At 48.0% G+C, this 13,744-nt stretch overlaps 5 protein-coding genes across 5 annotated transcripts; 3 read left to right on the top strand and 2 right to left on the bottom strand.

Moving 5' to 3' along the window:
- Window positions 1-12: 12 nt before the first annotated feature.
- On the top strand, window positions 13-1,768 carry EV420DRAFT_932041 (uncharacterized protein). The gene is made up of 2 exons (XM_060484037.1): window positions 13-598; window positions 649-1,768. Exons 1-2 carry the CDS (start codon window positions 260-262, stop codon window positions 1,423-1,425), a joined length of 1,116 nt encoding a protein of 371 aa, XP_060336034.1. The 5' UTR covers window positions 13-259; the 3' UTR covers window positions 1,426-1,768.
- Window positions 1,769-1,972: 204 nt separating this feature from the next.
- Window positions 1,973-4,462, bottom strand: EV420DRAFT_1617783 (methylmalonate-semialdehyde dehydrogenase; the record flags this gene model as incomplete). The annotated part of the gene is made up of 18 exons (XM_060475276.1): window positions 1,973-2,036; window positions 2,174-2,211; window positions 2,274-2,493; window positions 2,548-2,724; window positions 2,779-2,875; window positions 2,939-2,971; window positions 3,022-3,069; window positions 3,123-3,165; window positions 3,218-3,245; window positions 3,295-3,344; window positions 3,379-3,425; window positions 3,477-3,595; window positions 3,655-3,733; window positions 3,790-3,876; window positions 3,923-3,926; window positions 3,955-4,003; window positions 4,061-4,194; window positions 4,286-4,462. The coding sequence occupies 18 exons, from the start codon at window positions 4,460-4,462 to the stop codon at window positions 1,973-1,975; spliced, it is 1,494 nt and encodes a 497-aa protein (XP_060336033.1).
- Window positions 4,463-4,691: 229 nt separating this feature from the next.
- EV420DRAFT_1637152 (uncharacterized protein) lies at window positions 4,692-6,557 on the top strand (the record flags this gene model as incomplete). Its single annotated transcript, XM_060476671.1, has 5 exons — window positions 4,692-5,171; window positions 5,223-5,780; window positions 5,830-6,249; window positions 6,306-6,360; window positions 6,412-6,557. 5 exons carry the CDS (start codon window positions 4,692-4,694, stop codon window positions 6,555-6,557), a joined length of 1,659 nt encoding a protein of 552 aa, XP_060336032.1.
- Window positions 6,558-6,849: 292 nt separating this feature from the next.
- On the top strand, window positions 6,850-8,688 carry EV420DRAFT_1512231 (GDP dissociation inhibitor). Its single transcript, XM_060471638.1, has 7 exons — window positions 6,850-6,946; window positions 6,997-7,128; window positions 7,182-7,506; window positions 7,559-7,667; window positions 7,715-8,145; window positions 8,197-8,341; window positions 8,393-8,688. Exons 1-7 carry the CDS (start codon window positions 6,929-6,931, stop codon window positions 8,577-8,579), a joined length of 1,347 nt encoding a protein of 448 aa, XP_060336031.1. The 5' UTR covers window positions 6,850-6,928; the 3' UTR covers window positions 8,580-8,688.
- On the bottom strand, window positions 8,689-13,718 carry EV420DRAFT_1512226 (RAVE protein 1 C terminal-domain-containing protein). Its single transcript, XM_060471637.1, has 20 exons — window positions 13,579-13,718; window positions 13,382-13,528; window positions 13,204-13,333; window positions 13,061-13,154; window positions 12,834-13,013; window positions 12,453-12,786; window positions 12,278-12,404; window positions 12,004-12,210; window positions 11,452-11,949; window positions 11,307-11,397; window positions 11,095-11,253; window positions 10,822-11,042; window positions 10,647-10,771; window positions 10,537-10,598; window positions 10,361-10,487; window positions 10,009-10,308; window positions 9,715-9,955; window positions 9,411-9,664; window positions 9,157-9,346; window positions 8,689-9,103 (listed from the first exon to the last, which is right to left on the bottom strand). The coding sequence occupies exons 1-20, from the start codon at window positions 13,657-13,659 to the stop codon at window positions 8,715-8,717; spliced, it is 3,957 nt and encodes a 1,318-aa protein (XP_060336030.1). The 5' UTR covers window positions 13,660-13,718; the 3' UTR covers window positions 8,689-8,714.
- Between the last annotated feature and the right edge of the window lie 26 nt (window positions 13,719-13,744).

Below are 13,744 nucleotides of genomic sequence, written 5' to 3'. Positions count from 1 at the left end.
TCTTCACGACACTCTTTTCCTCCTTCCACCCCGTAGAAGACCATTAAGGTCTACTGAGAGAGCATTGACTGTCTTTTTCACCTTTGGGGCTGTGTAGACGGTGGATTGAATTTCATACGTACGTTGATGGCAATTCGTCGTCTTTTTTTTTCAGCTACCTCCGTCTTCACTGGCTATCTCATTCGTTTCGTTTGCGGTATTGACTTGTTTCTTTGCAGGATAAAGCGCATCCTGTTCTCGTCAATCCTGCATATCCACCATGTCCTCGATAAGATTGTATAAAATCACTACCTTCACGCTCGTTATTTGCTTGGTCCTCGCCCTTGTCGTCTCTTCAGAAGCCAACAGCCATGTTGGGGTCGTTCGCCGTGACCATGAATCCCTGAACAGGATGATGCGCAAGCGCGCCCCAGCTCCTCAGGAGAATGGCGGCGCTGCTAACAGCGTTTCCGCTGTCGTTGGCAGTGCTACGGCCTCTGGTACCCAGAGTATCTCACAGGGTCAGGCCCAGAGCCAGTCGACATCCTCTTCTACCACGTCGTCTTTAAGCACCCCTTCGACTACTTCGGCTACTTCGACATCCATCTCGACACCTTCGGTCAGTCTTCTAATAGGATCATTTAACTCTACTAACAAAAAGGATTATAGACGACGTCAGTTCTTTCAACTTCTACCAGTTCGACTATTTCGACCACGTCGACCAGCAGCTCTAGCAGCACCAGTTCATCCCCATCCAGCACCTCTTCATCCACCTCGACTACTTCTACATCCTCTACATCCACTACCACCTCTTCCACGTCAAGCACTGAGCAGACACAGCAGCAGCAAACCACCCAGGATGCTGCTACTGCCACTCAAGGTGATACAGGCAATACTTCGCATTCTACTATCACGAGGACTGCCTCGGTCGACGAGACGGCCTCTGCTGCTTCCGCCTCTGCTTCAGCTGCGGCTAGCGGCAGCACTTCTACTTCTGCCAAGAGTGCCGCAATAACCGCTCTCATCGTTGTTGCATCATCCGTCGGTGGTATTGTCATCCTATGGACCATCTTTAGGAAGTGGAAGCTAGGTCGCTCATCCCAATTTGACAAGCGTATGCAACCTATCGACTGGCAGCCTACGACCGGTGATGATGGTGGAGTTATCGGCCACCATCGTGCTACGTCCGACACGTCGTCTTTCCACTCTGGTCTCAGCCATTCTAACAGTCTTTCGGGACGCGGTTATGGAGCCACGTCTGAGTCCGGGCACGGACACGGTTCTACAGGGGAATTGGGACCTCTCCCTGAGCACGACTTCACTGCTCCCCCAGCCAATCTTGCTCCCGTCGGGGGTTATGCAGACCTTGCTCGTGGACCTAGCCCTCAACCTGAGATGCAGGAACCCTTGGCGCGCGGTCCTAGCATGACTGAGGCCTGCTTATGATGTCGGTGTTCCTCTTCACCACCAGATGGGATACGGTTCCCAAGATGCGTATGATTACAGCGGTGGCGTCCCAGCGAGATATTGAGGATGAAAATGCGGTACCGATGTTATAATCCCGATCTGCGGTTCTAACTTATGGCATTCCCAACGTTCGTTTACTCCTCACAATCTTTTCTTGGTAATCCTATGCCGCTGGGGTTTTTCGGCTTTTTTCTTGTTATTTTTTTATTACGTTAAGCGGGTTGCAAGGACGCTGTGTCTTTCTCTTCTTAGCTGGTATACCCAAGCCCCGTTTTTGTGTTACATGATTTTTCAGTTCAATCCATGTATCACTCGTATGACTTGCGTCTTTTCAATCATATGATACGGCAGGTCATCTACCGCTTGAGCGTTTTGAAGGTCGTTTCATGTTGACAGGTAGGTCGGCTTGTTCCATCTGTCTACGAACGTTTCAGGCGTCAACTCGTCAACGTTCAGAAGTAATCTTAGTTTTTGACATTCTCCATTATATCCCGTAGTAGTTGAACTATCAGACGCACGGAATCTCTTAATGGTGCGTGGGCATATTAACAGATGCTCGGGTTCCAGCAGCGTCCTCAGCTCTCCAAAGGCTGGTCGTAGTCTACCTTCTTTTAGCCCACGATACAGACGCAACCATGAATGTTAGACATACCTTGTTTTGAGTGTAGAAATTGATACCGCTATACAGATTTAGTTATTCTTCTTCACCCAACACAAATGTCCTTACCTTTTACCGTAAAAGCCTATGTCACCCAACGCACTTCCCTAATGCATTGTCCACATGTAAGTTCGGAAACATTAGTGAAAGTCACAAGTATATTTCGAACCTTGTTTCCGCTCCAAGCAAACATAGGCAATGGCACAGGAATTGGAACGTTGATACCAAGTTGGCCGACGTTAACCTCAGATTCGAATTTCCGGGCTGTCGCTCCTGACTGCGTAAATATCGCCGCACCATTTCCATACCTATTTGAATTGATAATATCTAAAGCATCGTCGAGCGTATCAGCTTTCACAACCACTAAGACCGGTCCAAAGATCTCTTCCCTATCACAATGGTAAGTCGGACGCATAAGCATACGGATAGTTGTAGATACTGACCGGTAGCACTTCATCGTAGTGTTGGCCTCGATGACTGTGGGGCCGATGAAGTTTCCATCAGGATATCCAGGAACTGGGATACCCCGTCCATCAAGGTATATTTTTCCCCCTTGCTCCTCAGCTGACGATATAAGACTTGTCACCCGGTTCTTCGCAGCCGGAGAGATCAGAGGACCGCTGCATCAAAGATTTGAACATGAGTCAAAATGATAGGAGCAAAAAGCACTGAACAGGTCTGCTCCTCGCTCAAAGCCACCATCGACTTTGAGGTTCTGAGCGCGCTCCACGAGCTCCGGTAACCACGATTGTGACTCTCCAACGAGCAATGCTACAGAAGATCCGATCGTGAAAATAAGAGATCGGGGTATTTATTTCGAGGCCGAAAACCTACCGACAGAGATGGCCATACATCGTTGACCGGCAGCTTCGGGGATTAATGACGGAGTCCAATGTCGAATCGATAGTCCTACATACCTCCGAAAGCGGCGCCAATAATCGAGTTCAGAGCCAAATTTCTGTTAGCTACCAAAATGAAAGATCAAGCAATAGTAGCCCCCCATCATGGATACACGTACCATCAGGCATAATGATAGCGTGGTTCTTGGCACCCATATTAGCCTTGAGAGATGGGTAAACATGCAAGCGTCAGGCGACAAAGTTAGACATGTACCTGCACGCGTTTACCGTTTTGCGTTCCCCTGTATCGTCATGAGGCATAACACGAAATGCAGAATGAAATATCAAAACCTGTCATAAATGTGCTTTCCAGCTCTGTCGCCTCCGACGAAGCTGATAGCCTTGATAGCAAGGATGGTCACAAATAGCATTGACCGTTGGGACACCTCCGTGAACGATGTTCAGAACACCGGGAGGAAGACCTAGAGGAAGGTTTAAGCAGACTTCCAGAGGGCCTTTGTAATTATACCTACCTGCACGCTGGCATAGCTCAGCTATAATCATAGCGGCGCCGGGGTCGCGTTCCGAGGGTTTCAGGATCAAAGTGTTGCCTGTGACGGCAGCCATGGGAATTGTCCAGAGAGGGATCATTCTGCATTTAAGCGCGTCATTTGCTTTTGATTTCATAAGAACGCGTGATAGGTCGCTTACGCTGGGAAATTGAAGGGGGCGATGCTTGCACACACGCCTAGAGGTACTTTTCGTACTTCTGTGTCCATATCTTTGCTGACTATTCCAGGCGTGCTGGTCAGATGTGAACGACGGCGAATGTAGAAGGAAGACAACCTTCTATTTTCTCACCCAGAAGGGTAGAAGTGATACCGATTGCGGACTCCACGACTTGCAACCCACGAAGGAGGTCACCGTGAGCATCTGGAGGTGAGACGTTAACTCGTTTCCCCACAATAACTGATGTGACGAGCCTGGAAGGGTCTTTCCCTGCTCCAATACGATGCTGCTGGCAATAGCATCTGCGTTCTGACGAAGCAGAGATTGAAGCCTTCAGATAAGAGTCCATGAACAAGTAGGATCATAGACGCGGTGAGATCAATAGTACTCTATAGCAAAACGTTGACGTCCAAGGACACTAGTTCGGCTCCACGATTTGTAGGCTTCCGAAGCGGCTTCGACCGCTTGTTCAAATTCTGCGCTGGTCGTTTGGGGGACGCGAGAAATCAACGTTTGCGACGCCTAGAAGACAATGAGCAAGCGGATCTAGTGCGCAACAAACATACATACTGGGTCGAGAACATCAATCCATTTCCGAAGACTTGCTTTCGACGAACTGGCCTCCAATGAAATTCTTGGTGGTGCCTCCGGTAGCACTTGTTCCCTTCCATTCCGAAGACAGTTGTTCTGCTTTAGGAAGAGCAGCAGCACTGAGAGCGCTGAGAGTAGATGAGGAACTGAAGGTACGAGCACGGGCGATGTAACGAAGAGATTTCGCTGGTGACAACATGGTGGTCGTTGGTAAGTAGGAAGTGGAACACCTACCGGGTATTTGAACCGCGGCCGGGTACTTACAGGAAGTTAATCCTTCATTTGCCCCGGAACTCGGCACGGGGCTCTGAATATGCACGTGATCATTGGAAATGGAATTTTTTGCAGCCAACTGCTCTGCAGGAGCCCGCAGGTCGAGCCCATCGTCATGAACGGCTACCACCAGTATCCCTAAGGACACCAGCGCCATGCAGTTCAACAATGGTCACGTCAATGGCTTCAACACTAATAGTTTTCCTTCTTCCAGTTCAAATCCGTACCCCGATTTTCAGGCGTCGGCAGCGTCCAACCAATACGCGAACAATATGGACATGAGGCAGCCGCTTTCGCAGTCGGGCCACGGAATGGCCAACCAGAACCAGTGGCCTTTATATTCGCAGAACTCGATGGCCTCAACTCAGATGCACAATCCGCAACCGCCTCAGCAGCAATTCAACTTGCCGTGGTCGGGTCAAATGCAGAATCAATCCTTCACCAACGGTGCAGGAGGCATGGGAATGGGGATGAATGGTTTCAATGTATCTTTCCTTCCTCAACAAGTCCTTCATGATGCAGTTGCCAACTCTGCACCTGTTCAAAAGACGGACGAAGACTTGCTCTACAGGGCACTGATTTCGTGTCATACCAAGAATGGGTCGTACAAGGATGCGTTGAACAGTCTTCACGGGGTGAGTCCCTATATATTACCTCTAATCTACGCGTCATCATGGGATTTTTAGAGAAATGGCCACTCTGCGAGTCTGTGGAAAGACTACTATCTTGATCATAAATTTCGTATAGACCGCGAAATCAGTATGTACATCAACTCCCACAACCCCCTGATGAACTACCAGCGACCCCAAGTCAAAGTGGTTACTGCAAAGAAACCTTCGATGGACAGCTTCAAGGTCGAATCGTCGCCTGTGGCTTCGTCCTCGACCCTTCCACATCCCAATGTGCAGCAAGGTCGACAACAAAGCCGGCAGCGTAAATCAAGTACGCCTGTTTCTGCGACGTCTACAGTTCCTACAGTTGGTCGTCGCAGCACCATCAATAGTCTTACGACTCACACCGCTGTCTTTGACCGACATCTACCACCTCCTCATGCAGATCTCAAGATTCCCGACCCTCCTTCTCGTTCCCCTACCCCTCCAACTAAAGTTGTTCCTCAAGGCCGCGGAAATAAATTCACACCTGAGGATAAAGACTTTTTCCTTAAATTCATTCTACGACGACTGAAAGAAGATCCAAGCTTATCACGCAACGATCTATGTGAATTACTGGCAGAAAAGGCTCGTGTTTATTGACTTGATGCTCCGTATACATTTATGCTAAAGTTGAACATAGGCACCTCATCATAGCAGCCAGTCCTGGTATTCATATTGGTCAAACAATCACGATATGCCGGATAAAATCCTTGCTGCTGCTCGGGGTGACTCACTTACTGATGAAGAGGAATCTGAAGAGGAGAAGAAGCCTTCCACTCGACCTCGTCCTAAGTACCGCGACTTGACTACTTCGGAAGAAGAGGACGACGACGAAGAGGAGGAGGAGGAGGAGGAAGAGGAGGACGCAGAGGGTGACGACGATATCGAGGAGGAAGACGATGATGATCTCGTGATACCGCCTTTCGATGAAAGCTCAATGGGACCGAAAGGTGGCCCGTTTACTGAAGCAGACCTAGCAATTACTGCAAGACACATCGCCACATTTGCTGATTTTGGTGCGGCAAGTTTTCAAGAAAAATGGGTGCCTTTTGGCGAAAAGGTCAGGTCTCGTTTTTCTCTTTTCGTCTAACCATTCCCAACTCTCTGTTCTTACAGTATACACAAAGATCGCCAAAAGCGTGGGCGGAATACTATCGTCGAAACGAGAACGGTATGTCAATACTTTTGGTTTTCTATCTGCGACTAACACGACTTCTGTCAGCTCTTGAGAGGCTCGCTCGGAAGATCAGAAGGCAAAATGAAGCAAACGGACAATCTGGCGGCCAGGCAGCTGGCAAGCGCAAGCTTGACTCACAGGGTGATGAGGGATCTGCAGAGCGCTCAAAGCACGCTAAGATCGAATCTTGACTTGATGATTTTTTTCCTATTTGTGGCTTGTGGGCTGGTCTTTTTGCTCTGGACGTTGTAATTCATCCTAGTTGCTTTTTTGATTGCTTTGACGTTTACCTTCAGGTTATCACGTTGTATTATGGAGGCTTGGACCTTCCACTGTACGGTATAACAAATAATTTATAGCACTTACTATTGACGCCATACTTCTATCCTTTTTCTTTCAATGTACATACAGCCAGTGAATATGAGAAGTGTTAATGTCGAGGCCCGCCACGTGCATCGATAAGTGATATATTAGGCAGCCAGGGTTTCGTTGTAGCAACCATCTTTATTCCTTTGCTCCTCTCGTCTTTCTGTCTCACGCTCTCACCGCCTTTCTCGCTGTCATGGATGAAGAATACGATGTACGCACTAGGCTCCGTGGCGCAATACTCTAGCTGACGCTGTCGGATAGGTCATCGTGCTCGGTACAGGACTAACCGAATGTATTCTTTCGGGTCTGCTGTCTGTCGAAGGCAAGAAGGTCCTGCATATGGACAGGAATGACTATTACGGCGGTGACAGTGCGAGCTTGAATCTGACCCAGGCAAGTTTTCTTACAGAGCGAGAGGTAAAACACCAGTGACGATGATCCCCTAGCTGTATCGCAAGTTCAGACCCGACCAGAGCCCTCCCTCTGAGCTTGGACGCGACCGCGACTACGCCGTTGACCTTATTCCCAAGTTCATCATTGCATCCGGCGAGCTCACTAGGATCCTCGTCCACACTGATGTTACCCGCTATCTTGAATTCAAGCAGATCGCGGGGAGCTTCGTCTATCGTGATGGCAAGATTTCCAAGGTTCCCAGCACGGAGATGGAGGCCGTTCGGAGCCCTTTGATGGGGCTTTTCGAGAAGCGGCGCGCCAAGAAGTTCTTTGAGTTCTTACAGAGCTGGAAGGACGAGGATCCGTCCACTCATCAAGGTCGGTTATGCTTGCGATTTATGTCCTCCTCTCTCTGAGTGATCCAATTCAGGCATTGATCTTGACAAGGATACGATGAAAACAGTTTATGACAAGTTTGGCCTGGAGCCTGGAACACAGGATTTTATTGGACACGCCATGGCCCTTTATTTAGATGACGAGTCAGTATCTGCTCTATAATCTAATCACTCTGCTAACTTTATTTCAGCTACATTACAAAACCAGCACGCCCAACCTACAACAGGATCGTACTTTACACGTCTTCCATGGCCCGCTACGGAAAATCTCCATACATTTACCCCTTGTACGGCCTTGGTGAATTACCGCAGTCCTTTGCCCGTCTTAGTGCTATCTATGGGGGCACTTACATGCTTGACAAGGCCATCGATGAAATTGTCACTGATGCTGATGGCAAATTCGTTGGTGTGACCAGCGGCGGGGAAACGGTGAAGGCTAAGCAAGTCATCGGTGACCCAAGCTACTTTGGTGCTGGAAAGATCTCAGGAGGAAAAGTTCGAGTGATAGAGGAACATAAAGTTGTCCGAGCCATCTGCTTCTTGAAGCATCCTATACCCGGTACCGATGACAGCGACAGTTGTCAAATCATCATCCCTCAAAACCAGGTTGGACGGCGAAACGGTACGTGCTGAACTGGATATTGAACATTTATATCATTGATGCTCCTAATAGATATTTACATCGCGATGGTTTCTTCTACTCACAATGTTTGCGCTAAGGACATTTATGTCGCTATCGTCAGTACCATCGTTGAGACAGACAAGCCCGAGCTTGAGATTGCTCCTGGTCTTAAACTTCTCGGTCCCATTCACGACAAGTAAGCACCATTTATTGGGCGAGAGTACATCTCTGATCTTTATATGCTTAGATTCGTCTCCATCACCCCGTTGTACACACCGACCTCTTCGGGCCAAAGCGACAACATTTTCATCACCCGTTCTTATGACGCCACGTCTCATTTTGAGACTGTGGTCGAGGATGTCCAAGACGTTTGGAAGCGTGTCATTGGGTCCGATCTCGTCCTCAAGAAGCGAGAGGTCGAAGTATCGAACTAATTCACGGCATAACCTCTTCTTTCAATGTTTGTTCTCATTCAGGAATCTAAATAAATTCATTGTACTTTTTGGTCGCATACAATCAATATCCGAGGTCTTGTAGTGACCCTAAGATCCTCACAGCAATGAACTCATTCAAAAGAATGCATTCATATCGAACTCTGGAACCGTCACGTCCTGCTTTGCAGACTTCATCAGGTCTCCCAACCCTGCTTTCCTGGCAAAGAAGTCGCCCTCGTCTTTGATGACTTCCTCCTGGATTACGGGCGGTACTTTTGGGCCATTTCGTTCTGGAGAAGCTGTTCGCGTAGGAGGTAAGGAAGTAATATCCATGTCGATCATTATTGATGATCGGCGCCGTAAACCTGGTTCGAAAGTAAATCGGGAACGACGCGATATTGTCGGACTTGGCGGAGAAATGCCATCTTTACTGCTTTCAGCTTGGAAGTCGCCGTTCATAAGGAGAGGAGAGGGGCGATCAAACACCCAAGACCGCACAAGGTCCAGCGCGAGAACGTGGCAACCTGTATAACATCAGTCTTTGAACTAAGTATATAACTAAAAGGAATGGACCCACCCATTCTACAGAAGACACGAGCGATCTGTAACACGAAATTGAATTCTGAGCTCCCGGAAATTTCACTTGTTCCCTTGGCCGCTTGTAGAGTTTTTGATCGTAACTGGGAGAATAAGAGGGCGAGGCTTGGATCGTCGTAGTGAGGTTCGCCGATATCAGTGACTTGAATGTCAAGGGCACTGAACAAGGTCTTGCAAAGGAGTCTAGTTACAGTATTAACCGAGGGCTAGACATCGCGAAATAACGATACTCACCACAAGCACGCGAACGCTCAGGTCTCTTTTATGCAACAACCAGAGCGCCCAACTAGCAAGCCATCTGTTACCATCTTTGAATGCCGTTGGTAACACTGTGTTTCGCAATATATCCAGGAATACGGGTCCCTCATTGCTTTGCTCAACCACACGAGCTATAGCTATGGCTGTTTGAAAATCGCCTAGCTGCTTTATACAGACATTGACGGCATCCTTAAGGGATTGTCCCAATAGGAAGAAGGCGGCGGCATATTCTATCATCGACATTAGATTTAAGCAACGATTGCACAGTAAAGATACATACCAAAACGGCGCTTTCCCAAAAGTGCGTAGGCATTCTTGAGTGCTGCTGTCCGCCATCGATGCTCGGAAAAGTCATTAGACAAAAACTTGAGCATAAGACCTTGTTCTTTATGCCATGCAGCCTGTCGCCATAAGCTATGTACCAGCTTCACCTTTCCTAAGGCAAAATAAAACAAGGAGCATGCCGTTGGGTCCCGGTCCACCATGTACTCGTTTCGAGCAATACTCTCTATTTGTAATTTCTAGCCATCAGGTGAGATATTATTATTGGTATCTGAAAAGAAGATGCCGTTACCAGTGTCTCCACAGAAGTCGTCCAGATAGATATACCGAGGGCTCTGGCGTCGGACCATCCCATCTTCCCATTACATGCAGCAATGGAGGCCTCCAAGAGCAGACCATGACTTTCACTATGAAACGCCCAAATCATATCCCGGTATCTAAGTCGCTCGCGCCGGCCCGTATTTCGTGGAATACCCCCTTTCGAAGACGGGCTTGCTGGGGTAGATGCGCGGCGGTTCAGGATGTAAAATGACCGCATGGATATCAAATATCGTAGCCCGTTAGCATCCAGGGACCGACTTTGCTCGTCTATCTACAGAACATGGCTTCAGCACAAGGGCATCAAGAGGCAGATAAATGATCACTTCTAATGTCGTTTGTATCAATACCAAGAGATGTGCATGCTCATTGGGGGTTAGATGGCGCAATGGACGATCTTCCAGTGATTCAATTAAGCGCATGACAAGGGATCTTGAGAATTCTTTCTCCTCGCTGTGCGCTTTGAGTGTTAAATTCCGAAGGAAGAGCAAAGTAGACTTACTTGTCATCCCCTAGATCTGGTCCATCGAACAGCTGGGTGTAACGTTTCTTGTGTGAAGCTCTCTGGGCAAGAAATCTAGTATGTATTAATTAGACAAATTAGGGACATACCTGTAGGGTATTACCGGGCCGAAGAAAGCGTTCGACAGGGACAGTAGTAAAATCTCTCGGTGACTTTCCTGCTTCAATGTCTTTCGCCAGATTGACAATGATGTCCTTGACCAATTCCACCTTTTCTGTCAAAAAACAATGAGGCGACCGCAAGAAGATTACGTCAATGACATACCCCATAGAAGACACTGCAATAACATCTGGGGATGATAATCCTCTAATGGACCATTCTGCCGCGCCACATAATCAAAAAGACTTTCGTCACTGAGAGTACTCGTGATACTTCCTCTCGAGGAAGATACATCTTGTCCATACAAAAACATTTGATGACCTGCGCCTAGTAAAAAGGATCCATTGGCTAGCCAAATGGAGTCGCTGATAGGATAAGGGATGAAGCTGGAGGTAAAGCGTCAGCAGAGACACAGACTAAACATAATTTTGATTTCACCCTTGAATGTCAATCTTCCAACAAATTGCCCATCCGGGTCCTTCATCGAAGTACGTCATTCGCTGCTGACAAAGAAGTTCTACATGATGCAGAAATCCGACAGCTAAGATAGACTGCATATCTGGAGTGGATGTCCAGTCCAAGTCATTGATAGGTTCACTAAGCCTCCGATAAGTATCAACACAGGACAATATAGATGACGAAGTAAAGACCTGAATACCCTCCGATATTCTAGTCCAGAGGCAAATTCTGACTCTTTCGAATCCCATATTGTCAATTCCTCCCCCTCCGAACAAGGGACAACTGTTCTCAAATAAATCAGTAAAAATATCAAATTTGTGATAGATACAAACATACTCAGGGCTGTCTTTTTAGCAGAGCTGCATTTCGCCCTTTTGATGGCCTTCCTCCCTGTCCTGACCTTGCCGGTGCAAACCCATGTCGAAGCGGTGGAGTTCTCTCTCCCGTTTAAACCCGCAGAGGCACCCTCCGGACCGTTCTCTTGCGGCACCCAAAATCCTAATTCTCCGACATCCGACACGCTAAGAAGTACATCATGTTTCATCCAAGGATGATCAAGACCCCAGGCCATAGGATCAACAGGGACAATCATAGCAGGAGGGGAAGATAGAGGAAGGGGGCCATGGGAATGCAGGAAGAGCGTCGTAGAACCTGCAGTTCTAAGTTGGATATGATAAACCGAAAGATCGTCAGTGATACCGATAATAGACTCGGCGTCTGATTTCGATGGTAGAGTAAAGAAAGAGTTAATCGAAGGTAAGGTGAGTGAACTAGGAGGCTGGGTATGTAGTGTTAGCGTAGTGTCAGATGTATTGTATGTCGCAAACGTCCGGCCTTTACATGCAGGAGGTAAATATGGGCTTGCTCTATACATTGAGTAAAACTGACCTTTATCGAGAACGACAATTTTGTCGCCCAAGCCACCAGAGCCAGAACGAATCAGCTCTTTGTCACCTTCAGCAAGGGTCCATATTTGACCTCTACTCTTGCGAATGACACCAACTCCTCTGCCTTCCGGTGTCCTGACGAACCGTACTATTTCAGAATATTCTTCCGGAGAGACTTCAGAGCCGTGTGCGCGTGCTCTGAGACCATCTTCTTGAGCATCGAAGAAGGCCACCGGCGACAATTCATATGAGGTGAGATGAGGTGCTGTTACGACAGTGATCGAGAGGTTTAGTAGAATTAGGTAGGAAGTAGAGATATTTTGGAACACTCGGTAACGTGGAAGGTGGGGATTGTTGAAGTGTAAATTTATTGAGGAGGGTTGGAGGTCTGCGATCGATGTTCTGAGGAAGAGATAAGTAAGTACACGAAGTAGAATGGGAAAAACCTACAGTTACGGCAGTCACAACAATAGAGCCATCCCCGAGTACACGTAGAAATAGGTCCCATCCTTCGTCCTTGATCTCCTGGATTCTCCTGGTACGAACATTATTCTGGCTCGGACAACTTGTCAAAATTTTGTCAGATGACTGCCTAATGACTTCACGGTCCAGATAAAAGACAGAGGAATGCTGTATCTCGGGGTGCGCAGAGGTTATAGAGAACGGCAGTGACGAATAAAGGTCGAGAGAAGCATGAAGTTGTAGGTACTGTGGAGAATCAAGGACAGGGAAGAATATTCGAAGGGTAGCATCAGAGGTAACTGTGAACAGTATCAAATCGTCTCTGGAAATCAGTTAAGCTTAGGATGTAGTAGATATCGAGGCACAAACCGACTCGACACTCGCGAGTGACGCCAGGAAACCTTTTCAATAGGCCGAGGATGGGGGATGACTTGGGTTTGTCGACCAGAAGTCGTAGAGTAAAGTTTGACAGAATTGTCAAACTTGGTGTTTGTGGCAATATACATCAAGGATGGCGCGAAGCGCACTATAGGAGGTGCATCCTTTAGGCTGAAAATACGTAAGGGAGCGCGATTTGAATACGGCCGATTACTCACCGAACCATCCACTTCTGAGCCCAAGTAGGCAGGTCGTTATCCAGAATGAGGGTATGCACGGACAGACTTCTTTCGGTGGCAATGGCAAGGAGCCCTGGATGCAGTCAGACGCGTCATTCGTGGGTAAAGAACGTAGCAAATACCAGATTTGTTGTGCATTGCAGTAACATTATGGTTTGGAGGAAGGACCAGGGTCGAATGTATGTGCCAGGTGTCCTGTTGGACCCCAGAAAGAGACCATGAAGCTATTCTGTTACCCATTGAAGCGACTATCTAAACAATTGTCATGCACGGATAGGTGAGATCAGCCGCAGGACGTACGAGCTTCATACCCGAGTCTACAGAGATGCAAGACACATTATCTGGCGTATGAATCAGGCTCGGGAACGCCTCCCAAAAGGCGAGTACCCGCCTGACCTCCAGGGTAGCGGCATTGAGTATCACGACAGCATCTGCAGTGGAATACAGCTGAGCAGGATAAGCGCGTTGAAATGGAGGTCAAGGATAGGTGACAATACCAGAAGTGTCTCATGGGGCAGCACCAGGTGATGAAGGCGAGTATTTGGCGCTCCAAGATAGCTCTGCTGGAGATTCAGCATAGTGTACGTCGCGGTAGTCGGTCAAGGGCTCATTGCGGGTGTAGAAGGTGTTTCGGACGGTAAACCCTAATTGACCAATATGGTA

Source organism: Desarmillaria tabescens (genome assembly GCF_030435595.1).
Source record: "Desarmillaria tabescens strain CCBAS 213 chromosome Unknown EV420scaffold_5, whole genome shotgun sequence".
In the NCBI taxonomy this organism is placed as follows: domain Eukaryota; kingdom Fungi; phylum Basidiomycota; class Agaricomycetes; order Agaricales; family Physalacriaceae; genus Desarmillaria; species Desarmillaria tabescens.
Note: the sequence above shows the minus strand (reverse complement) of the source record. Positions and strands in the feature narration are given on the sequence as shown.